This window comes from Dromaius novaehollandiae, chromosome 24, assembly GCF_036370855.1.
Source record: "Dromaius novaehollandiae isolate bDroNov1 chromosome 24, bDroNov1.hap1, whole genome shotgun sequence".
NCBI classification, from domain to species: Eukaryota; Metazoa; Chordata; class Aves; order Casuariiformes; family Dromaiidae; genus Dromaius; species Dromaius novaehollandiae.
In genome coordinates this window covers 3,105,684-3,133,558 of record NC_088121.1, presented here as the reverse complement: position 1 = coordinate 3,133,558, position 27,875 = coordinate 3,105,684, and the positions used below count along the sequence as shown (strand labels likewise).

Sequence of the window (27,875 nt, the reverse complement as noted above, 5' to 3'; positions counted from 1 at the left end):
AACAAATCACACTATCCACACTGTACCAAAAAAAGGGAGGCTACTGCTCTACACGTCATCAAGGACTTCCACTGTCAAAAGTATTAGCAAGTTTTTACCTAGAACGGTATGGAAAAGAGGCTTTCTGGTTTTGGTCATTTGCTCAATTCTTTACATAGCACCTGTTAACATATAAACTGTAGGTTAATCTTATTTGTCCATGCTAAATTAATAAGAATTTTCTCTTAAAAACAGCATGTAGGGAGAATACTTTTTTTATATGTAGTAAAATAAAAACACCCAACAGAAAGAAAAAAAACGCAAACCACTCATATGCTTTATTTTTTACATGACTGACTTCTACCAGTTTTGTTTCTTTGAGTTCAATTTTTCATTATACATTTATGGGAAAAAAATCAACTTGGTATTTTCCCATGTATTACAAAGTATTGGCAGTTTTAATTTTATCTCCCTGGGTATGATTTCCTGTTTTTCTTTCTGAGAATGACACAAGACCAAACTCCTTCTCCCCTTAGTGCTTTATGACTCCCCACAGAAAAAGATTATGGCTACTGTGCGCATGTGCCACAATTGATACTAATTTGGATTCCAGAAAAGTTAAAAGAACAAACATTTTAAGACCTAGCACAGAAAGCAGAAGATAATTTGACAAAGTAAAGAACATTTAGGCCTTGTAATCCTGTGCCCCACAGTAACAAATCATTAACTGGTATGGCCAGTTCAAATTGTCTTTAAAAGCACTACACAGTCATGTCTATTACAAAGCAACTCTTCATAGCACTGCAAATAATAGATGCTTCTCCACCACTCCTTTCATTAACAATGCAGTAAATCTTCTCCCAGCTGCACAAGGCACATGAGACTGTCATCAAGAGATGGGATTGCTGCACAAAAAGGGAGACCCGGATTAAATTTGATTTAGTAATTCAGGGAACAGCAGCAGCAAGTAAAATCAGTGCTGACCTTCATATCCAATACCAATTTTTTTTTTTTTAAACTTACTGAGATAGCTGAAATCCATGCTGCCACATCATTGCTACGTGAACAATCTAGATAAATCCAAATGTTACTACTGACATCGATTTCTGCTTGACATATAGGTACGCTCCAGGGCAGGATAAAACTAGAAAGATGGTAGTTGGCCTCAAGCTTCATATAGGCCTATGGCCAAATTATATCTTCCTATTTTGGGCTGCTTTAAATTCTAACTCTTGAAACTCCAGATAATCTGGCCTAACAGTTTTTTAATCGACACAGTTGGCTTCATTTTGCACCAGAACTTTTGATACCTCAGCTTGGGAAGAAGGTGGGAAAAGATTCCTTTTTGCCAGTTAAACATTCTATGGTAAACACATCTCTCGATCCTAGAACTGGGTCATTTTAAACTGCCAAAAAGGATGCTTCATACTGTTTACAAGACAGGACAGGCATGTTGCATATAAACCATGTCAAGAGAGTCATATGTGCAAAGTCAAAATGAGGGTCCATTCTTTAGCAGTGCTGTTTCCCTCCTTTATACATAAGCAATAGAGAGTCACTGTCACAAAAATGCTAGGTTATTGTTTTGGCTATGGACAGCAAGAGTTTGTAACTAGCTAGGCATGAGAAAATGAACACTCTAAGGTACCTCATGAAGCAAACAAACTTTCAAAAGCAGCTATATTACCTGCATGAGATGTCCTGACATTTATCAATCATCTAATATGCATGAACCATTACTTTATGGAATAAGCTACAAACTGCTTTAATTATGAAATTATAAAAGGAAGTTTAATCATAATCATTAACTATGGGCATCATGGAAAAAGTGCCTAGAACTCAGCCAGTGTGCAAAAGCAGGACAGAGTGGACATTTAAACATCTTCATTCTTAAATTTATTATGTATCCAAATATCTAAGATTATCTCAGTTTACTGTGCTTACTGTTCCTCCCCTCATTTTTCTATTCTTGGGCCTTCAAAAAACCAGTTAGTGTAGCCTAACTAGCTGTAAGGAAGATTTGTTTTAACTTGCACAGCAAATCCAAAACCTTTTACTTTGGAACCTTTGAGAAAAGACATACATGTTTAGAAAAACCTACATATACTTCTAGAAAAGAGAAGCTACTGTCCATGAGACAATGTATCAAATATCCACACTGTACATTTGGCTTCCAAGTAAACAATTGTGTATACCTAATTTTATATTTCCAACAGTCAAAAAGCTCCTGCTGCACAAATCCAACTTTAAAAAAAGAATTTATTGAAAGGATCGAAAAATATTTGTTTTCAACAATATTTAAAACAAGTTTTCGGAACATTAACAATATGTAACAAGATTTTTCTTTAAAAAAATTCAGTACACTCTGCATTATACCATATTACATCAATTTTTAATAAATGCTTAAACTCTACTAGAGTGTAACTGATTTTCTTCTAAACAAATTCATTTCCAAGCCTCCCTTTTGGCTCTTTTTATATTGGAAAGGGGTTGTAGAAATCGTAACATGAACAAACCCTTATATTAGAAATACTGCTCATAACCAGCAAAAAGCTACTTTACTAGTTCAACTTAAAGGAGTTCCTGTAATGGAGTAAGCTACATCAGCAAAATGAGTTTTTTGCTGCAAAATAACCAAATCTGCATTAGAGCTTTTTTCCAACTCAGCTCTAGTTGGAACAGAAGTTGCCCCCTCCACACACACACACACACACACACACACACACACACACACTTTAAGCAGTTAAGTATGCAAAACCTGAACGCCAATCAAACCTCACTATCCTGCTTGTGAATTGCTGATTTGAGGAGTAAAGGCCCTGAAAAGGGACTTTGGACAGTCAGATAAATTTGTAATGTATTAACACAAATAATTTGGATTGTGTTTTGGTAAAGAGCAGCTAGTAATATTATAATCAAAGCAGCTTTTCTGAAGTAAATCATATGACTTTTTTTTCCCCTGTAGTCAGTGGTTGTACCTCTATACTTGACTGAGCAGTGATCCAAATAAGATTGTCATCAAGCGGGAATAGTAGTACAAGCAAAACTGCAAAAGCCTCAAAGCCCATAATGCAATTACAATGCATGATAAAGACACCCCAGTAAATCTAATTTAAAGACAGAAGTTAAATAAGTTTTGTTTACAGATTTCATGAACTATACACTCTGAAAATTAAAGTTGACAATTTACTCCATGAGATTTACTATTACGAAAAAGTATAAATAAAAAGTGCTGAATATAGTTTTATCTTTTAAAAAAAAGCTAAATAAGGCTCATTAATCATTTCATCTCACCTCCTCAAAATGATTTCCACTTCCTAACGTGCCTAGTATTCTGCTTATTTTGCACTTAATACATTTATACAACCACTGTACCCTGTTCTTTGTCTCAATTATTGCATGTTTAAATAAGAAAATGAATGGTTTCAAAGCAAAAAGTTTGATGCTTCTATAGCTCAAGAAGTAAACAGATATTTAATAACTGAATATTCCATCTACAAAACCTGTAAGCAACTTCAAAACAGTTTACAGATTACTGCAGATTGAAGTGAAAGACAAATCTCAAAAGCGATCTGAAAATTTTCCAAGATATCATAAAATTTGTCTGTTTAGACTAAATTAAACCAGTATTCTATTTTACAAAATTTACAAACTATTAATCATAGTAACACAATTCCATTGTGATTTGTATCCTCATCTGAGAGCTTGCTTCTGGTTTATGGAAAAGTGCTCTCATCTTGATTTAATAAAATTAGACAGACTAGGGTAGCATCCAAAAATGAGGAGACCACATTCATTAAACCACTAGAGGAGAGCAGGTTATGCAGAGTTCAGAAATTAATAAATTTCCCTTTACCGCCTTGGACCACACAAACAACATAAGACAACCATGAAGAGCTAGCTCAACAGAGCTTCTCAATCCGCTTGCAAAGAAATCCCACCTTAATCAATAAGAAATTAATTCCTCCACAATATTATAGCATAGGCCATATATACAACAGATAATGTCCATTCCTTTAACGGCCAATGCAGCAACAGTTTGAAAATGCTACAGTTTGGATAGTATCATCATGAGACTGCACCACAAAGAACATAAATGTAAACAATATACTTGGGCTTTATATTTTTTCAGTTAACATACAACACAAGCCCTTTTTCAAAACTGCTTTTCATAAAAGCATGTACAATAAAATATGTACATCAAGAAGTTAGAAACATCTGAAAGCATCTTAAAAAAGTACATACGAGACTTAGAATACCTTGAGTGTGCTGAAGGCACCATTGCTACTATACTGGGAATGTGTTTTCTCACTGATCAGCCTACCAATGCAGTATCCCCTTCTGTATTACTCAGCAGCCAAAGTTGGAAGATGATATTTGTGAACGTTGAAGGCATTCAGGACCTAGTTTAGGATATTGTTTTTCTTCAAGACAATGGAACTAGACAATATAGTAGTAATTCAAATCCAAACTCTTCTTGAGCAGCTGGTGAAATTTTAACTCTGTAGCCTCTAATGCTACCATTCATTCCAGACAATTAAACAAAAACAGTAAGAAATCGAACACATTGACGATTCACCAACAGAAACTGCAGAGCTACAAACTAGCTCAGCTACAAAAATGTAAGTCACTGTAACCCCAAGTCAGCCCACACTAACACCTGTCCATGCTATTTGTGGATATTTATACAGTGATGACAGCTAAGGGTCAAACACTGTTCAACCAAATGTGCATACGAGCTTTTTCCTTCTTGTTTTTCTAAATTAGTTCCATCTATTCATAGAAAACATATTCCTGGGTGTTCCTTCATAGTTTGTCCCATTTGCAACTATGGAGAAAGTATTATGAATGTTGCTTGATAGGGAGACATTCGGAGCAAGATATATTTAAGCTAACGAAGAGCTTCTTTTAAAAGAAAACTCCTTAAAGGCTTTATATACAGAAAAAATCTTAACCAATGGAATTATAAGTATACCAAATTAAATATGCCACTATTCTATTATGTAGCTGCATAGAGCCTACCATGTTGTTGGCAAGTTATTGGTTACAATCAAATCTACAGACTTACTTGTCAATACCATCAGAAATAATCCATTTTGAAATATCTCATTTAAAGGAAATTAAATCTGGATTACAACAATCAGAGCCTAATTTCTTCCATTCCTTTTCCTGGTGGACAGGAAGCAGTACAATGATTTCGGGCCATTGGCAGATCAGACTGGTATGAGGTACATCACTGTATATGTTTTTCTGTCTCCACACGTTAGCCAAAAACTTGAAACCCAAACATTTTAACAGAAGGGATACTGCCACTTTCCATTCCCATGAGTCTTTTTAGATGTAGATACTTAAAATTCTTCTTCTTCAACAGTAAAATTATTTTGCTTCTTCCGAACATTCCAGTGTAAACACTCAGCCAAACTTTCAAACCAGTCGCTCACAGGATCTCGGAAACAGATCGAAGGAAGGGGATAGCAAGAGGTAGTGATGCTAATACTGCAACAACACAGGAATACTCCAGGTCAGTCAAGGGCAATGAATGGCAATAAACCCTTTCAGCAATGACCCTGGATAGCTAGAATTTTTTTTGTTGTTGTTAATCTTCACATCACTAGCTAAACTAGCGTTGCGTTCAGCCATTTGGGGGAAATAGTAAGTTTCCATTATCAGGCAATAACGAAGTATGCAGGCACATCTAAACGGAGTGAACACAGGGCTTAAACTTGCTTACAGAAGTCCTGTGGATAAGCTTTTTTTCCCCCACACAGTAAGAATCTTGAACCCACTCTATGAAGTCCTGCATTCTCTTGCTGGTCTTCACAACCTCAACACTGGGACAAAGGAAAATTTAAGTCATCCTCTTGGCTTTTAAATTTCAAGTTTTAACAATAAGTGACAGCACTGAGAAGTCTTGCATTTAACAAAGGACTGAATGCCTGACTGAATCTCCTGATCTATTCCATCAATTTTTCAACATCAGAGGACATAAAAACAGTTCAAGATGGAGTATCATATGGCTGCTGCACATTTTCCTTCCTGGTGACTAATATGGAGCAAGAAGGAAAAGAATGGACATCCCAAATGACAAGTCTACCAGTCACATACCATACAAAATTACCTTAAACAACCTCCCATTAGGGTAAGCCACCATATTTTGTACAGAACAACTGTGGAGCCTTCACATATTGAATTTTACCCACTCGAGGCAATAGCATTGCAAATGATCACAATGATTCACTAAGTTAACATGGTTTAACCATATGGCATTATTTGCACAGCCACTGAATATATGTAACTCCTGTTGGTTTAGTTCTTCTCAGACTCCCAAGATCTAGCTTTAAGTTAAATTTACAGAAATTTCTAAAGACATGTCCCTTCCTTGCCAAGTATGCAATGTTCTCATGCTTTTGTCCTGATACTTGATTTGCTTTCACAGTAAGATCCAAAAAGCTCATGTGAGAAGTCAACAAACTTTTTTAGCACAGTTTGTCCTTTAAGTGATATTAAGGTTTACAAAAGCTTATTTCTTCATTGCTCTTTTGACAGTCTAAGCAGAATGAGAGATTTGCATGAATCACTATTTTCTGTATTTAAAAAAAGATGCTACAACCAAGAAAAGATTTGACCTGTCTCCATGGCATATTTCCTGTCTCTTCCTGCCATCAAATGAAACCCATGCTGTATTCCTGGCATCCGGGGAAAGCATAATCTGAAAAAGAGAAAAGAACAAAATTTCAGCTTCCAAACCTATTGCACTTTGAAGAGCAAGAAAGAAACACCTTCTCCATCTTCCCTTTGAGTAAAGAATTTACTCTTCCCAAATTTACAGTTGCACTGCAATTTTTCATCTGTCAGTAATAACACTGCAGGAACATACTAAACAAGTTCCAAACATTCATTTCATGTTTGGTATATATACATATTTTTCTATATGCAATAAACTCCTCTTGATAAATCCAGCAAGGTCATAAAATAGAAAGACCTTCCAGTTACAGCCAGTGCATGCCCTAATCCAGTTCCATGAGTTGGGTTAGCATCTCTTTCAAAAAAAAAAATTATCAAGAACAATAGATTTTAGCTTTGATATATAATAAATCTAAAACTATCAGATTCAGGAAGTCATAAGTTCATAATTAACATAAGTTCTTATGTAAGAGAAAAGGAGAAGTGATTGTCACTGGCCAGTAAACCCACTGCCACATAAATAACTGGACTGACAGCAGTGCCATGAATAAACCTCCAACTCATGTAGTAAAACAAGAACAAAAAAAAAAAAAAAAAAAAAAAAGAAACACACAGAGCACACTTATTTCTTAATGCCAAGGAGAGCGCTTCTAAGGATGTTAGCTCTCTTCCACCTTAAGCAGAATGGAGACTTTTAATAGTTAAGAAGCAGAAGGGGGGGGGGGGTTCTTCCTTAAACACATGCACTGACTAAAATTGCACATTAAATAAATCCATTTTATATTCAGGTTTTACATCCCAACATTTTCTGCAAGACTGCATCTACTCTAACAAAAATAATCAATGAACTGTAGATACCTCTACTAACACACTTAAAATCTGCAATACCTTTAGCCACTGAGAGTAGAATTTTTCATTTCCTTGAACTCCACTTCAGCAGAAATGACATAAAATTCTATTCATCAAAACACAATTGTATTTATACAATTTTTGCAAAGTCTACACAACTACAATCCAGTAGAAAGCAATACAAATTTTTGTCATAGTGGGTTATTATTCCACACAAAGATGTATTCTCAAACTGATTTGGTCAAGTCCCCCCACAAATAAAAACTGCAGGAAACTGAATACACAGCAATTCCTAACCTCTTCAGTTTGGCCAGGCTGACATGCTTACAGAAGCTTTTGGCTTGAAAAGAGAAATAACATAAGATAACCTTGAGCTCCACTCCAGCAGGAACAACAATAGGTCTGAAAGACAACGAGTGAGGGCAGATTGGAGTGATCATTATTGCAGGAACATTTGGATGAATCATAGAAGCTCCTGCCGCAGCTGCATATGCGGTGCTACCAGTCGGTGTGGAGACAATGACTCCTGTGAAAGGAGCAAAAGTTTCATTTACATTAACATTAGAATCAACATCGCTCTTTTAGAAGTAGTCTAAGAAACAGGACTGTTACGAAAATGAAGCAAAGAATGTATCAGCCTGGACTTCACATAAGAGCTATAGTCTAATATATAAAAAGCCAGAAATTCTCTTCTAAACCTCACACGGCATGTTTGTTCTACAGTCTCATGTAAATTGCATAAACTTCTACATCTCAGGCGACATATGTTTGTAACAGTGGCATTCATTTGTCTGTCAGGGATAAGAATTGCAGTTTAAGAGCTTTAAAGATGAAGCTCTCTAATGAGTTGAGAGACCTTGGCCCTTCAGCAAATTCCAAATAACTAAGCAAACTATTTTCTGAGCCCTTTTGCCCTTTGTCCGAACATACCATAGAAGCTGTCACTTGCCTTCACAATTCCATATACAGTAAAACTTAAAACACTCTTTAAGATGTCGATGCTGTTGTGAATTGGCTAAGTTACCAATGCAAAACCTTATCTATCCTTTGCACCTCAATGTTTCCTATAACCCATGAAATGAAGCTTGAGATGTTGTTTCCATGTGAGAGAAAATATTCTCTTGTAAAATGGCAACAGTCTACACAGGATTTGATAAGCAATTGACTTACCATCCCCTTGCACTGTGGTTATAAGGTGTCCATCTAGAAAGACATCTACATTGGAAAGGTATGAAGAAGGACCACGATCCACTACAACTTCATTTAGGACCTACGATGGTATCAAATGTCACTACTCTGCTATTGCTGACTTAGCACTGTAACAAATGACAAGCGAAAACGTGCTTTCCAGATCTTTGAAAAGTTCATACTGATTTAATACCCACCCAATTACAATTTTGTCTTATCAAGTGCCAGCTTACTTTCAAAAGTCAGTTGCCAACAATGCGTAGAGCTTTTCTTTTCACTTTTATAAATCTTTGGGATAGCCTGTTTTAAAGCTGCTATCTTCTTTTCAAAATAGAAGGAAAATATTAGTACAGGAGGGTATAATATTAGCACTTATGACTGCAGCAGGTAATAAGGTACACCACTTTTTCATTATTTAGTGCACATGTTGCGAATTATACCAATATAGATCTGTCACAAGTCTACTGGGCCAAGGCAAGTCAACTAATGAGAAGGGGAAACTGATAAATAAAACAATTTACAAATTGGGTATTAGGTTTTTTTGTTTGTTTCTTATTTTGCCCTCTGACCTGATATTGCATAATTTGTTTGCCCACTTCTTTCTCTATATTTGTAGACACTACTCCATTTTCTTCTATACCATTTTGTATTGTTGTCTTCTCTCTGTTCTCTTTTACCACTTTCACTTTCAGCCTGCTTCGTAGAACAAGTGCTGCATTGCCTAGAAGTGAAATACAGGATATACACAAAAATGATATGCTAATATCGTAAATTAAACTCTGTAATGACTAGCAGTCTGAGTAAAATGCCATCTGTCTCCATGCTTTCAACATTTCCAATTTCATTCACAAGAGAATTGTCTATATTTGGTTAAAGTTCAAAACGATTTTTAGTAGTAATGATCAAAAATGAAGTCAAATTTGAGCTAGTCCTTCCTTCCCTTCCCTATCATGTAAAAAGAAATTTTAAGTTTTACATGAACATGATCAAGATTAGAAAATACTCGTTCATTAGGTAACCATTATTGAGACAAGCTAAATTTTAAAAAACTACCGCATTAGAAAAACCTATTAAAAGACAATGTTCCAGAAACATGAAAATTCTACATGTTTTCAGAAATCTTTATTTTAGGTGCAACCCAAATAACCTTGTATTGAAGGGACAAAATATTTCTTCTCAAGTGTTTTATGAATTCTGTTTAGAAGAAAATGACTTTTATGTGAAATATGACTCTTTACAACTTCTTATTTAGGTGTCATTTAAAATATGAGTTCTGCATTTTCTTTTACTTTTTTATTTCACATAGGACAAAGTTCTCTCTTAGCCATTTACCTTTACAACACACTATGGAAAGCAGCACTGAGTGGATCAATACAATGCAATATTTTTATTAATATACATTTTTTTGTCACCCAATCTTATGGAAAAACCTAAGTGAGTCAATTAAAAAAACTAACCAGTCTTGGGAAAATCTGCAGAAAAATGTAACCAAAAAAAAAAAAAAAAAAACCACACCACACCTTGTCCCCTTAAATTTACCTTCTATAACCTGAGTGACTTGGGATTGAAAATTCTCAAAATTAAATGGAGTAAGAAATCCAAGGGATCCCAGATGAAAAGCCATAACTGGAGGTACACTACCCTATCAATAAAGAAAAGAATTTAAAAGCTACTGAATAAAAGCAGTATTTTGACTATTGATGTAATTTCAACTGTGCACAATGAAAACAGTGATACAGTTTAACAAAGCAGCTCATATACATTATTTTCAGGAGGCAGAGGGTAAAAGAGGCTTGATAAAAATGGAATGAACAACAGAGGAAACACGCAGTTCTCAATAACAAAAGGAAAACCCAATCTTCAAATACTCCAAAAAGGAAAAAAAAGAAGGCTTTCAGTCTGTTTACTATGAAGACCAACCTGAAAAAGTGAAGAAGCATAAAGTAAGGTCCCATCTCCTCCCAGGCATATGATAAAGTCTATCTGATTGGAGATATCATCATAATCTAAAAAATAAAAAAAAAATGAAATAAAGTTTGGAATAGTATGGTTTATCAAAGGTCTCAACTTCCTAACATAAATTAAGTACAGCATACCAACATTCACTTAGCAATATAAAAAACTGCAACTAAGACATAATAACAGCTGTTCACAAAAAAAAACCTTGACATATTTCATTCAATCACTGAAGAAATGCTAAGACAAATAATCGCTATATCTCAATTTTACTTTCAAGAAATCATTCCCATACCTTCTCTGAAGGTGCAAAATTTCTTCTTCACTGGTCCAAAATTATCGTCATTAGCTATGGCTGGGTCTTCCAAAACTTTTTTTTCTACATACACTATCATGTTATTCTCCTTAAAAGAGGCAAGATAAGGTTACTAATAACCTCTTAAAATGATGAAAATATTTGATTCTCCCCACAGTTTCCATTAGTTTAAAACATATGATTAATATTTTACAGAAGTGATTTTCTGCATCTATAGAGGTTTTTTTAAGCCACAGTATGTGGTCTAATTCTACTGAGAATTTTGCAGCATGCACAGGCTATGTAATAAATTAAACTGAACTTTGGAATATAAATTATATGATGCAGTAACATTGTTATGCTTATTCAAAGCTAAAAGGATAAAATATTTTATCCTACGTCTTTAGCTTAGAACTGCAAAGAAAATGAAGGAAACAATTTTGCCTTTACTATTTGTTTTTTTAGGCTCCAAGTACTGCTCTGAAAGTTTTATTACTTCCACTGCAATGTGCATGATGGTTTGCACTACACAATTCCACACATTCCACTTGTAACAGAATCAGTAAGACTGAAAACAGATTAGATACAAATACTTTTTTTTTTTTTTAAAGCATTACATTTCATTACCTCAGTAAGATACACACAGAGTTCTTTAAAAGGCTGCAGCAGACTAGCATCACGTATCTTTTTAATAACAAGGATGCTCTTGGGAGGTTTGTTCCATGTCAACCGCTGGCTTGCTGGGTCCTGAATGTGCCTGGAGAATAGAACAAAAAAGACAAGGTAGCTTAAAGCTTTAGGATTATTAGATTTAAAGTGTCCCTTCACCAGAAACTGTTAATATGAAAAAAAGGTAAATAGATGATTAAAAGCACTGAATAGCTGAAAGAAAAGGCAGAGGCATGCTGCAATGCCTCACAGATTTCCAGAAGTGTTACTACATTTTGCTTAGACAACGTTCTAGTCCAGTAAGAGTATATTCTTAATTATAATCATACACAGTCCTCGAACAATATAAAGAATAGTTTATAATTGTGATGATGCTTTTTCTCCTATAAAGTCAATCAGTGCTTCACCATATCAAGATGTAACACTGCATTAAGTTCTCCATTTCTGCAACTGCTAATATGCTAATAATATTTGCAAACAAGGACTTTAATAGAAGCACTACAAAAGCTACTGGGATCAAGTTCTTCTACTGATATCTGCCCTGATGCTTCCAGCCATAATGCTTTCCTCTATTTCATCTTAGTGCTCTCGCCTCTTCAACTGACTCAAAATGAAGAGAAACAAATGGAGAATCACAAAAAGCTGCAGCATAAACTTGTTGGGTTTTTTTCTTCCAATACTGTAAATTAAATATTTAGCTAATGTCAATGTAAACTTAAAAACAGTATAGTAGTTCCATCCCAAATATATTTTTCTTTTGAGGAATGTTTCCTCCAGCATTTTCACTGGTATCAGATCACAGTCAAACTTTTCTTGACAGATTTTGAAAGCTGAAAGCTGTAGATGCAGTCATAAATTCTACATTTTTTCTACAAATGTTAAGAACTTTTTCAAAACTACACTACCACAAGGGCAAATGTTTTAATAATTAAGATCCACACAGTGGATCTGTACTAAATCCTCAAGACAAGTCTCAACAATTATGAAAAAAAATGTACTATTTAAACTCTATTCTGGGAAGCCTGCACAGCAACTCTTTTATACTTCTTATCAAGAAGCCTCAAAATTAAGGGCTTAACAAGACTAGACTTCTATTCCAGTACAGGATTAAGGCAAACATTACAGATATGTAAGTACAGGTGAATTTCATGCAGTATTTCTTGAAAACACTATCCTATATATTTATTAATTTTCTCTTAGTGTTAAGCCTAAAATAGATTTATCTGCTTAAAGTAACACAAGTAACTGCTGCTTGAAATTAAAAAAAGTTGAATTTTAAAAAATATTTCAAAACTGCTCTGTTTCTGTATTGTCAGGTTACATTCAAAGACTTGAGAACCTCAAGAACAAAGTTACTTGTGTACAAATAATCTTGTAGCTTTCTAGGGATAAAAGTGGATTCAGTAACAGAACTTCATGTTGCTTCATTATACATTTGGTCGATTTAGGAATATTCAGCTGCATTTTTCTAATTTGTTTGCATCCAATTCTGAGCTATGTAATTTCACAGTCATATTTCACAGATTATAAGCATCTCATCTTTTTCCATATGCTGCAGATAATCCACAAAGCAAAACAGATTAGTATAAATGCCGTAGAAGCCAAATTTACAAAGACATTTGGATTCAGCACTCCAGGGGTTAAAAGAAAACAGATGATGCTGCTGGAGATGACACAACAGCTTGCTCATTTTACTTTCAAGAAAAAAGCTGAATGCCTATATTGTACATATAAATAGAGCAGAAATTATAGGCTAATGAAATAGTCTAATACTGAGCCCCTTTACCAGCATATAAACTACCACAACTCTCTCCAAATACTATTACATAACACAGAGCAGTATAAACATGCAGTTATTTCTACACTCAGTATCATGTACAGGCTATCAACATCATGTTAAATTTCATAATTTCATCCCTTTGGATTTTACTATCACAGAATCATAGAATAGTTGATGTTGGAAGGGGTCTCTGGAGATCATCTAGTCCAAACCCCCTGCTCAAAGTAGGGTGTTGTTTGTTGTTTTTTTGGGTTTTTTTTTTTTTTTGAAGATAAAGTATTTAGTCTTAAATATCACCATGAATCTCAGATTACAATGCATATGGAAGGTTTCTCCTGTCTTCACTTGCCAACCAACAGCTAAACTGGCAATAAAAAAAAAAAAAAACAAACACAAAAAGGATTTCCAGTAATGCATTTAACGTTTACATGTTTATTGTTGCCAAACAATTGCAAGGAGCAGAAGCTGAAGTTTTATATGCCGTTTTTTATATGGACAGTGACTAAGAATACTGTTCTCTATATTGAAGTTCATTTCATAAAATTAAATTCCTCAGATCTCAATACTGTTAAAAAGGAAAATACACATACAGAAATATCCCCCCCCCACACACACACACACACTTCACCATAATTAGGCTACTTTGTAAAGCCAGCCAAGAAATAAATCTTGCAGCACTGCTTTTCACTTAAAAATCCAAGAACTAAAACAGAATTTATTCAAACAAGTCTATTTCAACTGTACTTACCAATTCCACGTAGTTCTACTAAATGAGAAATTATTCATAACATGCTGTAAGATCTTCATGTTTTTCTCCAGAAGTCAGGCAGGCAGGCAAATGCAACAGGGCTCCAAAAAGAGCTGAGGCTTACATCACTTCTTATTAAATTGCTACCTCAAATAAAGCATTTTTCTCTGAAGTTGATTTCCAGTTAAGTATTTTGATCAGTCTTAATAATAGGTTGTGAGGCTTTACAGAAAAATTCCTTATAAAAGAGTATTACAGAACTACAGAATTACAGACGCAACAATGTTTCATAAGAAAAATCCCATTTCAAGAAAGAGTTTAAACACACAGGTAACTGACCACTCCTCTCCCCCCAGAATACAAATACTTAATTCTTTAACTGAATAGTCATCCTGTTCTTCTGGTCCTTTTACATGACAGTCTTCAATTAGCAGGTTTTTCAATAGTCATCATTCAATAGTCATCAGTTAGCACTCAATGAGACACTAAGACCATGACTACCTGATGCCCATATACACAAACTAGGATTTTCTGTTACATTCTCTTCAGTGAAAATAGTTTAACATTATCAGTGACTAACAAGAAGAAAAAGCAACAGCAAAAAGATTTAGCTTGTTTTTAAAAGCCACAAGAAAGAAGAAGAAGCCACAAGAAACTCTCATGAACAGTAATTTACAATTTAGTTTTCAAATACTCCTTTCCTTCTATGACCTGAGAATGCCCTATTTCCCCAGCTATTCTGAACACTGCATTAGCTGTCTTTTCCTTGGCAAGTAGCATGTGCTCAGTATTGCCACAACCTCTGTACTGAACTGCTCTTGACACTATCATTATACTGTACCAATGCTGGCTCAGCCCATGGGGAGGAGCATATTCATCACAATCAGGTGGGTAAATGTGCAATGCAAGCTAGATTTTCAGATGAACTTCAGCATACCAAGGCATTAACTTAAGAACAGAAAGAAAGCATGAGGAAGTTAAGAGTTCCCCAACTTTTCAAGATTCAAGTCTCACCAACTTGTTTTGAGGAAAACTACTACTATTTAGGTGAAGATCCAGGCAAATAAATATATAATCCAAATACCTTAAATTTATTTAATTTTAACTGAAAATCAGAGCAATAAGATAGAGCTTTTCAAAAGAACATTAACCAACTTAGGAGTCCCTGTGTATGTACAGAACCCTATCAATTCCTTGTTTGACCAAGTCAAGATACCATTTACTAAGCATATAATACATGATGATAAAAGGTAATACTTTTATGCTGCCCAACCTACAAAATTAAAATGTTTACATAGCTGCTGAATAGAAACCACCCCTTAATTTCACATGAAATTTACCAGCAACATAGACTAAAAGCAAACTTGCCTAGATGACATTCATACACAAAGTGCCACAGATCAGATAAATTTCAAAATACAAGCTTAAATCACATTATACCAAGAAAGAGAAAGACCTTCTCAGACTTCCCTGTACATAGAGCAATTTTTCCTCATGTTGTCCATAAAAATTCTTGTTCTTTCACACTTTCCTCTGCCACTGAAAAACAACTCTCTTTTATATATATATATATCAATATATATGTATATATATATGTATGTCTCAAGTCAATGGAATAAAGAAAATACTACCAATACCTTCTCTGCATCATTATCAGATTATTATAAGGGTGTTTTCTTAATGCACATGCTGAGTTTACCGTCAATTATATTGAAAAAGGTTTACTACACTAAGAACTGCAGATTATACAGGACATACCTAAGCAAAACTTAAGTGCTTAATACTATTGGCATGCCCTGCTCTATTTTTAAGTGAAATTGTTCACTTTCTTTTCAAAATATATATACCCAACTGTGAGAATACTCCATTAGTTTAAGTAGTAGAGTGTGGGCCTAAGAACAACAGATGAATTAGTAAAGGAAAAATTACCACAATTAATTTCCTTGTAAATATCTGTTACCTTGGAGGAAGTACTCCAACTGGCAAAACCCATTATATAGCTACACAGAGAAATACTGATTGTATCCTATCATCCTCTGGGAAGAAAATAAACAATGACATTCAAACCTATATTATACATTCCAACCCACAGATTAAGCTAATACACCTCTAATTTGGTTTTACTTGAGAATCTGCTTGCAATGCTATCATCCATTCTCCTCCCAGACTGACCTTTCAAAGGGTCTGTGTGATTCAAGTGGCAGGCCGTTTTCTGCAATACAGACCCCACACTGGCAATCAAGCAACACAAAAAACTCTGAATATCAGGTAAAATACAAACAGTAGTGATTAGGTGAGTGAGTGGTGGAAAAGCAAACTGTTACTTTCTTTCACACGGAATAATCATAATACTGTTAACTTGACATGACATACTTACATGATCGTTTTCGGATTTTGCAGCATACAGGCCTTTGGTCCAAAGGTGGTCACTGGGCATGGTCCATGCAAGGAGCGTGTCCTCCTGAAAAAAAAAAAAATTAGAAAGGTAAAAGAATGTGAGGGCAAACTGAATACAATTAGCTCCCCAACCACCAAAGGCGCTTTGAAAAGCCACATTAGGCAATGCAGGGCAAAGTACATTTCTTCAATCTGCATTTGCCGTTGACCAGCCAATATAATTTTATGTGTAATAGCTCATACATTAAAAAGCTAAAACGTAACTCCTCTACCTAGCCCTGGTGATTTTAATCCAAGCCTCGCTCCCAGCTTATCCATTCCACATACTGAGTATTTAATTCCTAAACACTAATACTAAAGGCACATACTCTTCTTACTCATTTAATCTTCACTTTGCACAAAGGAAGTATCACAGCCTCAAACAACATATGCTCAAGTTTCCTCAAGTTCGTTCTGTAAAGGCATATCTAGCCTGCAAAGTTTCTTTTTAGTCTTAACTCTCTTTTGATATTACAATACAGAACAGTACATGTGTGTCTGAGCCAAGACAAAGCGCTACACAGTAGTACAAAAAATCAACAACAACAAAACTTCATAGATAAATCCTAGACTACAGAACTATAAAAATATAAACCACCTTTGAGGTCTCACTATTGTGCAAAGGAAAAAAAAATCATATAAGCTTAAGAAACAAAATACAAATAATTCCTATTTCAGAATTAGATAGGTAATTCTTAAATAAAAAGCCTTAGCTTTTTTCTAAGCTAAACTAATAAGGAATTAAAATAGCTAAAGGATATATTTTTCAACTCCACAATTATGTTGGCTACTATTAGAATTACAAAAGAAAACATAAACAAGTACTTAACACTTCAAGTCCTGACCAGGTAAGCAACTGAACACTTTGGATTTTGTAAGTAGTTATAAACTAACACTGAGAAATTATCAAATGAGAGACTTGTGGCAACACTCAAAAGCAGCTCACACTATCCTTGTAATAACACAGCTAAATAAAAGAACAGCAGCATTCAGCTTTTGTTATGTAGTTCAGGAGTTTCATAACCTTCACTGAACAAGTGTGCCCAGTCAATTGTTTGAAATACAAAAGAGTAGTCTGCTTTTTTGTTTATTTACAGTATATGCACTTCATCTTCCTTAATATTGTGGCATTTGGCCTAATTCTTGTTGTCAACTAATTCTTGTTGACAATGAGACAACCAAACACCTAAGCATACAAACAAAAAAAAATTAAGTCTAAGACCTTTGTCTTCAGGGCACATTCTCAGCAAAAAAACTGCAGTAACTGTTAGCTGTTTGCCATTAGACAGTTGTAAAGGATTAGTTTGGATCAATTCCTGGATGACTTCAGCTTCACTGCTGCAGACACCTTAACCGCTTTCTTTTCTGTATTTCTTGAAACACTATATCTTATCTAAGAGAACACAATTTTAGAACAGGACAGGCAGACTGATTAAATCCAGCATAAATATAAGTAAAATTATTTAAGTAGTATTCTTAATCTCAGTAAGGTACAGTGACATATAAAAATTAGGTTTTCTAGTGCAAGTCTTGATAAGCATTTACAAAGAAGCCTCACAATACCTCCCACCTCCCTCAGCGAATCTATATATGGGAGTAAAACTTATCTAACTCATGTAACTACTGTTGAAACATTAGGTAAATACTATTAGAAGTATTAAAATAAAAACAAGTGGGACATATGCTTTTCTTGTGCTTAATTCAATTAACACAGGAAGTATTAACTAACGTATTGCTTGGCAGCAGCAAATCATTATTCTACTGCCTGTGTGTGTGTGCACTGTAAAGTAACTCAGATCAGCCTAGTAACCTTAGCAGTTAACATAACATGGTTCACTCTTAGTCTTGAAAACAAAACCCTAAAATCTACTAAAATCAGAAGTCAGGTGAAGAAGATATCTAATTAAGGAACAAACAGCAACATTCTATTTGTTCCATGTCTAAAAAAATATGCTTGTGTAAGATTGTATTCCAATAATGAAAACAAGTATTTAATTTCACACAGAAGTGATATTTGTTTTTCAAGAAAACCTTTTCCCTCATTTATAAATCCAGGCACAACTCATCCAGTCAGATAAGATTATTAGCAAGTGTTTTATAAAGTTGCCCTCATTTATATTAAAATAGAAAAATGAGCAAAGACTTACATTATCACAGAATAATGTATACACCAGTACATGTAAAGGAACAGTAAGTCTCTGTCTACTTGAGAACAATTACACCAGAAAGTACAATATTAAAATAACACTCTGGCAACATCACCTCCCACTTGCTCTGCCCAAGCCTCGCTCAGTGACTGTCTTTTTTGCCTTCTTTCAACAGAGGTCCTTATTCCATGCCACTCCCTGTAACTGGCTAACCTCTCCTCCTACAAGGAGCAAAGGTACACATCTGATCTGCACAACACTCAAACATAAGTTTTCTCTGCAGGCTCTGCTTAATATTTGGTATAGATTTTGGTTATGGTTTTGCTTCTTTTTTTTTTTTTATTAGAACTCAGTCTATGCACTATTCAACCAACTAAAGGTAACATGTTTGAGTGACAAGAATTTAAAGTGGTTTGTAATAAGATGGTCTGCTAAGAATGAAGAGTAATGCTCTGCAAATTCCACATCTCTTATGAAAATATACTTGCCAATTCAAAGCAGATAGGCAACTACTTCAGTCTGAGTACTACACAGCAAGCTGAGAACACTTTTAGTCTGACATTCTACACAATGCCTTCAGATAGTTTTGCACTTACTGAAAGACATCCACAGAGCATTTCAATGAAAAAAAACTTGTAAACAACAGATCTAGCTAAAAACCACAATGGACAGATCTAGTTAAAAACCACAATGGATAAGGTCTCCAAAGATCACTTCCAGTTTCAAAAAGTAGTATCTTGATAAAGGATAAACAGAAATTTAGACCACATGGTCTTTTTAAACAGGTTGACTACAGTCTATAGTCCTAAAGATTCAAGTGGAGAGGGAAAAAAGAAACACCAGTTTTACAACATCCTTTTAATGCAAAGACTTACCTATTAGCTCTGATGCACAGCCTAGTAGCTAGAACAGTAAAGACAGAGCATAGTCCTTCGTGAACATTTCCAAAGGCATTAAAGTACACTGACTTTCTGAACTACATATGCAAAGTATATTTCCAAGCTTTTAGTCTCTTCAGATACAGACTTTCATCATACCTCCCTTCACTATAAAGCTTCCCCTGCTATCTTGATTCTCATCCACATATGCTCTGCATTGCAGCCACAATCCTACCTACCAAGCAGCAGGAGTGGAAGAGAATTTCATCTGTTAAGCAATTCCTCTGTGATTCTGTCTGTGCCTCAACCATGTGGACTGTCACAACATAGTAGTGTTAAGTGCTGATGAACTTCCCACAAGAACAAGACACACTGCTACCAAAGCATGCTATTTTAATAGCTACAACGGGTCCAAAGATCACAACACCAAAAGTTGAATCCAAGTTGTCCACATGACAAAGCACTGCAAGCAGATTAGCAACTTGGCCTGAAGAAAAAATGGGCGTTTCTAACTGCTGCAACATGATCCGCAAGCACAAATTTACTTTGTGCTGCCTCATGTTACCATGTAACTTAAATTCCCATACAGGTTTTTCCACATACAGGACTAGGGCTTTAGCTAGAGCATTTCTAAAAATTTGCAAAAGTGACTTTGATATTCATAGATTCCTTTTTGATACTATGAACTCTGCAGATATCGGTTTTGACAGTCATGCCATTTTGATTACAGGTATGGTTTAAGTCCTAGTATCTTCCCTCCTTCATTTTGGACTAAGGACCATCTGAAGGGCATTTTAAGGACTCCTTAAAAGCAACCTGTTGAGCAAGAGGTAAAGTTCTGCCAACTTGGCAAGAATCTGGGACCAAGCACAAATCCGTTTCTTCCTGTGACTTGAGTTACTATCAAGCTTTGAATTAATATCCCTCAGTACAGAAGCTTTTGTGTTTTATTTCTGTACAGCACTTAGAACTTCTGAAGTTATGTTGAAATATGACAAATACCTCTTAGTACTCAAAGTTGAAATCTATCCTGAGACCCTGGAAGTCGAATACTTCGGCACAATGGATTCCTCAAATCTGGTAATTATTATTTTGCATTTATCTGTTTACAGGCAATAACCTTCTAAGAGTCTGTATTTCACGAACTTCCTTCAGCTGGAAATATACCCATACTTTCTTAACAATCTTTCTTAGAAATAATCGATTTCAACACATGAGTCTCCAGATAGGAGTTTTATGTACAGCTTCTCTTCAAAAAAAAATGGGGGGGGTGTCTCTTATATTTCACATAGCCCTTTCTAAACGTAAATACTTTCCTGAAGCCAAACTCTGACATATTCAGCTCAGACAGCATTTAAATGTCACACACAAAGTGAATAAGTAAGGCATTGTATTGCTGAAGCTGTATGTGCACACGCAGATTGTTGCCAAAACACCTATTAAAAAACAGTTTAAGATCTACTGAGAAACACTAAAACAGAAGCAAGGCCTCACTACCAATCAGAACCTATTTACATGAATGTGGATTTAGTGAGAACCACCTAGAGGGCTTGTTCAGAAAATCAAGTTCTTTTCACAGCAGGGACCACACTAGGATGATGGCTCACTGATTATCTCTCTCCCTATTCATTACAACAAAATCCTATTTTTCTTTCTGTTCATTATCACTTTACACAGCTGCAGAACTACAGTTAGAAAAAAAAAAGAGTAATGATAACTACAATATACTTTTCTTTTTTCTTAAAGGTAGCACAGCAGGAAGAAACAAGAGCTGTACCGGAATTCTTTGGTGCTTCCTAGGGCTGGTGAAGCAGACAGGCTTCGTGACTTAGCTCGACCCCGGCTAGTACTGCTCCACTCCTCATCATCATGACATGCTGAGCAATGATAAGCAGATTCTGAGCTCACATCAGTTTTACTGGTACATAGTTTTTCTCGATTCATCTCCATACTGGAAGTGAAGGAGCTTCAGTTAGGGAAAAACTCAATTCCTGTGGAAAAAATGCCAGGGAACAAGAGGTAGGGAAGAAAGAAGAAAAGTTTTAGTATTAACAAAGCTAATAAAGCAAATATTAGACATTGAGCTGACATACTTAGAATTTTGAGAAACACTTCTCAAAGAGATCTGGGCCATTGAGAAGTTCTTCAAAATCATCAGAAGACACTGGAAGGAAGAAAGACCAGTATTAAAACACAGAGGTTCCCAAACCTACAAGTAGGATGTGCAGTCTTGTGAAATGGTGGGGGAGACATGGGCGAAAAGAAGAAAAAGAAGCTCCAGGAGCCGAGGCTCAGTGCAGAGATGTTGAATGCTAGTAGTTCAATACCAGTACAGACTCATGTCTCCAGCTGCATATGGAGAAAATAAATTCATTTTTTAGACTGTAGAGGAAGAAAAGCTTTAGATGTTTGCCAAGAATCAAGACCCAGGAAAACCTATTAAGCCTCCTCTTAGGTGATGCATATATTGAATAAATAAGACTAGAATTCTCCAAGCTACAATACTGAAAAAACACCTGTCAATGTATGCAAAAAAATAATGGAATAGAGAAGCTTAACAAGCTTCAGTTCTTCAAAAAATTGACTGTAAGACCAAGCTGAAGAGAGTTCTTAAATCATTAATGAGAAATTGGGGAAATGGTCCAAAATACACAAAATAAGGACAAATGTCAAGTATTTCACTTCCACAAATAATCAGCACAAATAAGATGAAAATAGCTGGCTAGACAGAAATTTCACAGAAGTGTTAAAAAAAAAAAATCACAGACCAAGTATGACTTTGTACATCCTTGTATGCTTACTTTCACAATACAAACAGTATCATGGGCAAGAAGTCATCTTTTCGCTATGTTTTGTACTTATAAGGTCTCATTTGTGCAAGATATCACAGTTTTACTCCATTGTACTCTGAATATGTAAATAAGTGTCTGTATTTTCAAGTCCTACTATCTTTCTACATCTTGTAACACATTTTTTCCCCCCAAAGTCATGCTCAATAGCAAAGAATGTTACCTTCAGGCACAAAATTACATTTTGAAATAAACTTGTTCTTCTCAAAACATTCTGTACTTTTCTACACCTGTGCTAAGTAATTCTTCAATAAATCAAGTCTATTATTTTCAGTATTTTAAATATTCACTCTTCCCTGAAAGTAGTAGAAACCCCATATGTAAGCTCTCATCTTTATTTGAACCAAGTAGAAGAAGCCTTATTACAATAAAAACAGAAAGCAACTTACACTGTATACAGAAACACTAAACTATAGGCAAATAGTATCTAAGCTAATGAATTACATTCCTCAAGTGATTTCAACAGCAGAAAAAGTTGATTCATTAAAAATTTGCAGATTTTTTTAAAAACAATTGTTTCATTTTGGATGGGCTTCCCATAGTATCCTGCACAAAATGTGTGTCATAACATTATTGTAACAGTTAAAAAGGACTGTGACTCAGGAAAAAATAGGCTAAAAATAAAGGTATTTCGTTGTAAAGTTACAAGAGGATGGCAATCCCAAAAATTTTACAAATACTAAGCTTCACAACATCCCAACCTTTAGACAACAAAAGCATCAGGAAAACAGTGATTCAGTAGTGATTCAGAACTAGCACTGGTTCATTATTTATCTGGATGGAACTACCACCTAACTAAATTATAAAGTGCATTTGCTCCTGCTGTAGATTGTGCTTGCCCTAACAAAACACTACTACTAAGAGTTACAGTTACTGTCATCCATTAATAATTTATAACATCTTGCACTCATAAAGGTATTGATGTTTAGTTGTTGGTTACTCATTGCTTAGTATCACCTATGACCAAGAGTTGAGAAATGCTCATTTCAACACACTGACTATTCTAAAATCTGTAATAATGAAAAATGTTCAATTTTCCGTCAGCTCCAAGCTCAATGTAACTTTTGCGCCAGTTACTTGATTTGTGCACACAATTACTGGAATCGTACAAGCACACAGTAAAACAGACTGAAATCTGACACAGCATAATTTTTAATAGGTTCTCATTTGCATTACTTTTTAATCACAGCCTCATCAAGTTTCAGGAATACATTACTGGCTGATTGTTTCTGAACTAGGTACAAAAATCAAGTCACTTAAATGCCTAAGTTTCAGAAAACAAGAGACTTTACATAAGAGGTATTCAATACCTCTGACTGGAAAGGAGCATCTGTGTGTAACTGTGGAAGATCTTATACTGTTTGTTTGTTAATTCATCTTCTAAACTAAGCCACTGTTTTTATTTTAGAGATTCTGGACCTGAACAAACATTTTTTTCCCCACCCACACGCAAACTAGTTTCTGAATTAATAGTTTTCCTGGTCAAATACAAAAAGAACCAAAATTTTAAGTTCTGAAAATTAAATCAGAGGATTTTATCCAACAGATTTTTAAAAGAAAAACATAAAGAAAGTTAGAAAATTAGATACTCATTCACCTTCCATTTGTACCTACTCACACCTGAATTGCACATACCATCAAAACGCACAAGCCTATCAATCAACATATCTAAAAAATCTAGGACCTCAATTTATACTTTTATGTCTAAGGATTATTCTTTATAAGCTGAAATCATTAATACAAACAGAACATTGTGTTTGATGCGTCTATTTTATAGGGCCCAGACAAGCCTCTCCAGCATCTTAATACACCTAGACTTCTACGTTCTTCACCACCCATCTTTCTGATTTTTAAGGAATTACAGATCTGTCTGTAAGTCTTTACTGGACTACTATGGCCTTAGCTAATACTAGCCAAAACTAGTATACTTACAGTAAGTCAAAGTTAATGTATATGAGTCAATACATTCCATTTTGTAAAATTAGCCAAAAAAATGCTAGAGATAATTCTTCACCAGCTGAAGAGGCCATCCCCTCATGCATAATTAGGATAAGAAGAAAACATATATACTGGAAAAGGTGGGGGAAGCAGATAAAAACAACCATTGCAACTCACTGTGTTTTATTATCCAATTTAGAAACCAGGTATTTAAAAAAGAAACCTTAACATCATGGAATACCCTAAAAAAACATACACAGAACCATACTTTTTATCTGTGTCATTAGTTAGCTCTCAATACAAATTGCTACTAAACTATTTCACAAGTATTGAGACTGAAAACTAGTAGTGAGCAATCACACATCTCTTCTTATCCATTCACAGCAGTGTATTTCTCAAAGATATTCTTATTTCTGCATACATGTATCCCTACTATGCATCCACTCTCACAAGTCAGAATTTTATGCAACTGCTTAAAAAAATACTGTAAAAAGAGCGCACACAAAAATTAGACAGCCCAGGTAGTTAACAGTACATCGTTTTCCTTTGCTTTCCCATCACATAGGTTATCCACTCGACATTCCTTTTTATTCAGACACTGAGTGCTGGATCTGGACCTATGGAAATAAAAATGAGAACAACAGGCTGATTAACAAAGTGCATGGAAATGCAACATCTGTGAAAGGTGTTTAAGAAGAATCAGTCTTCTCAGTAACTTCACAGCTGATATGTTCCCATCCTGTACCACCTTCTCACCCTTAACTAAGAGATGCAGAGAAGGTGCAAAGTGACTTTGCTGGAAATATCTACCATCTGACAGATGCTGTCAGTGGGGAAAACCTGATTAACAGAAAACTGGAAATAAAAAGCTGTAAAGATCTAGCAGTACCGACAGCCTAAGAACTTGATATTCCTCCTGTGCAATACTTTCTAATTCAGACTGTTTTAACTACAGCTTACACTATGCACTGTTTAATTAACATTCCCTCACAAGACCCTTCCTAAATAAGCAGACCTAACATAAGGACAAAACTATCACTGAACAGCATCCAGGATTGGATCCAAAACCTTTAGGCACATGTCAACAAACATGTGAATAGGCTGTTCTTGTCTAAGTCATGACCAAAAGTTAACAAAAATGGGATTTAGAAGTTCAGCATTACAGAATGAAGGAAAGTTGAGAAAGACTAACACTTTCATATTAAACTTCCATGACAGTGTCCCAAAGTGGCAAGCCGAGTCACCTCTCTCACATGCATCCACCTTCTTATCGTAGTATCACATCTTCTGCTCCTTAGGTGTTATAAACAAACACTCCCATGAACCAAAATTTCGCAGAGGCTTCATTAAACCATCCTTATATGGAAGGAAACAACGTAACATCCCAGAAGTTCTGATATCCTGTTTAGACCATGATTATGGATTTATACTTCAGATCTACCCTAAAAATCTTCACTTTGATCACAATGACTGACATAAATAGAAATACGATCTTTCAAAAGAAGCAGCTACACAAGGAGCCTAAGGCTGTAATTAAGAGTCTTTATGGCGTTTAAAACATTTTTGATGAGCATGCTTTTAAGTAGTTACTTTGTAACAAAGTTTTCCTCTCAAATGCATGCTCCCAATTCACTGTGATTAGACCATTACTGCAGGGTCCATCCTGACCAAATACACACACTGCATTTAATATGCCTTTAAGATTGCAACTACTCTACTAATTTCTTAAAAATCGCATCAGCCATTCAAAACTCTTCATTTTGCAACTTATCCACCATGTATCAGAGCAAAAGAGGACAAGGTTACATCCAGAAACTGTACCAGTTACTGTGCTGCCACAGACTCCTGTTCATTTGTTCTATATGGTACTCACTTCATTCTGCAAGTAATTTTTTTTTTTAATTTTACTCAAGAAGGCATGCCGATAGAGCATACATGCACATGACTCCATCCACAAGGCCCTAAAGCTGCTCTCACCCAAAAAAGAAGTAACAACTGTATCAGGCAGGCAAGTCTTTTAGTTCAGAACTTCCAGCGTGTCTGAAGCAAAAAACCAGACAATATACCCCACCATATTGAAGTCTAGCTGTCTGACACCAGCTGAAATTCTGTGGCATCTTTTTTTGATTACAGACTTATAAAATACTTACATGCTACTTCTACTGGAAAAGAAAAAAAAGACTGACCCTCCCCCCCCCCCCCAAAAAAACAGACAGTATGACTATCACGTGTTAAAAACCAGGAAAAACAAATCCCTGTGTTAACCCTTCCATTACAGAAATACCAACACAACAAGCACCTTTGTTTAACATATTATAACACCAAGGAACAGATATTAATAACCTAAAACTCAGAACATACTATAACACCAAGGAACAGATATTAATAACCTAAAACTCAGAATCCTAGATATATCCCTATCCGTGTTAGTCTGAAACAAAGACGTCAAAGAAACAAACAAAAAAGGAACTAGGTCGCACATTTGATGTGTAACCAGCAGATCGCGGGCCAAACTAAGTTGTCCTACCTGTTGTCCTTTCGAGAAACTATCCTCCTATCTCGCGGCCCCTTATCGCTCACTTACCAGAGCACATCTACAGTTTACTCCGGTTGAACTGTTGTCCTGAGTTTGCACAAGTTACCCGCGAGTCCGTTTGTCCCAAAGGAAGAAAGCCCACAGGGAGACTAACATCTCAGTTTCCACGTAACCGCCTGATACGCTCTCCACCTCGGCGGGGGAAAAGAAACCCCTCCAGGCCAGCTCCCGGGAGTAGCACCACGGGAGGCAGGCGCCGCGGCTCCCTCCCACTTCCCCCGCGCTGCTGCTTGCGCCACGGGCACCGGACCCGCCCCGGCACGGCCACTCCGCACCCGGCCCCAACGCCACAGCGCGCCGGGAGACGCTGCGCAGCCCCCGGCAAAGGACACGCACCAGCCCCCGCAGAAGGCCGCCCTGGACTCCCCCTCACAGGAGCCGCCTCCCACCCCCGCCTCAGGGCCCCGGTGCCCCCCCGGCTCACCGCGTCACGGGCTGCTTCACGACCGGGCGAAGCCTCCCGCCCCTGCGCCTTCAGAGGCCGGCACGCCGACCCCGACGGTGGTGGCGACGACAGCGTCTGCTCCCGTGCAGTGAGCGGAGCCGGCGGACCCTACGCGCCTCCATCGTCCTCTCCCCGCCTCCTCAGGAGAGTCGGGCCGGGGGAAGGGCAACGCGCATGCGCGACAGAACTGCCCTCCAGGGCCGGGACAGTCCTACGCCTGAACGCCTGCGCAGTCCGCCCTCCCGGAGCCCTAACGGGCGTCGCTGTACGCCTGCGCGAACTCGGCCGGCTGCAGGGGAAAAGGCGGGCGCATCACTGCACATGCGCGGGCTGTGCCTGTGGCGTGTTGATATGGGGTAGCATACGCCGCTGCATGGAGGGCCCGGAAAAACCCTTCTGCCCTGAAAGATTGTCACTGCACGTTTAAGATGAGGTCTG

At 36.3% G+C, this 27,875-nt stretch overlaps 2 protein-coding genes and 1 long non-coding RNA gene across 17 annotated transcripts in view; 2 read left to right on the top strand and 1 right to left on the bottom strand.

Annotated features, from left to right (window-relative positions):
• MIB2 (MIB E3 ubiquitin protein ligase 2) overlaps nucleotides 1-2,084 on the top strand; it is a 143,365-nt gene extending 141,281 nt beyond the window's left edge. Inside the window, exon 17 of the mRNA XM_064525452.1 lies at nucleotides 931-2,084. Within this exon, the coding sequence (XP_064381522.1) occupies nucleotides 931-1,057 (127 nt within the window). The 3' untranslated portion in view covers nucleotides 1,058-2,084. The remainder of the gene's footprint in view (nucleotides 1-930) is intronic.
• Nucleotides 294-27,655, bottom strand: NADK (NAD kinase). Of its 15 annotated transcripts, none has more exons than XM_064525453.1 (13): nucleotides 27,417-27,655; nucleotides 21,703-25,013; nucleotides 21,387-21,560; nucleotides 16,526-16,609; nucleotides 11,579-11,708; nucleotides 10,952-11,060; nucleotides 10,621-10,706; nucleotides 10,240-10,342; nucleotides 9,270-9,421; nucleotides 8,683-8,782; nucleotides 7,881-8,038; nucleotides 6,606-6,688; nucleotides 2,219-5,475 (listed from the first exon to the last, which is right to left on the bottom strand). In XM_064525453.1, the coding sequence occupies exons 2-13, from the start codon at nucleotides 21,762-21,764 to the stop codon at nucleotides 5,328-5,330; spliced, it is 1,389 nt and encodes a 462-aa protein (XP_064381523.1). In that variant the 5' UTR covers nucleotides 21,765-25,013; nucleotides 27,417-27,655; the 3' UTR covers nucleotides 2,219-5,327. The 15 variants fall into 15 exon arrangements, with proteins under 15 accessions (XP_025952360.1, XP_025952365.1, XP_064381523.1 ...); XM_026096571.2 differs by having other exon boundaries at nucleotides 21,703-21,773; XM_064525454.1 differs by lacking the exon at nucleotides 27,417-27,655 and adding an exon at nucleotides 26,981-27,288.
• Nucleotides 20,213-21,600, top strand: LOC135330726 (uncharacterized). Its single transcript, XR_010392823.1, has 3 exons — nucleotides 20,213-20,439; nucleotides 20,571-20,689; nucleotides 21,356-21,600. It is a non-coding gene; the product is annotated as an uncharacterized LOC135330726 (long non-coding RNA).
• Nucleotides 27,656-27,875: the final 220 nt, after the last annotated feature.

Coding starts and splice junctions, on each gene's coding strand:
- NADK (XM_064525453.1), bottom strand. CDS start 21,764: ATGATTTTGAAGAACTTCTCAATGGCCCAGATCTCTTTGAGAAGTGTT. Junction 11,061..11,578: donor TCTGTGTGTATCTTACTGAG/GTAATGAAATGT, acceptor GCCTCTTTTAAG/GAGAATAACATGATAGTGTA. Junction 9,422..10,239: donor AGTCACTCAGGTTATAGAAG/GTAAATTTAAGG, acceptor TTTCACTTCTAG/GCAATGCAGCACTTGTTCTA.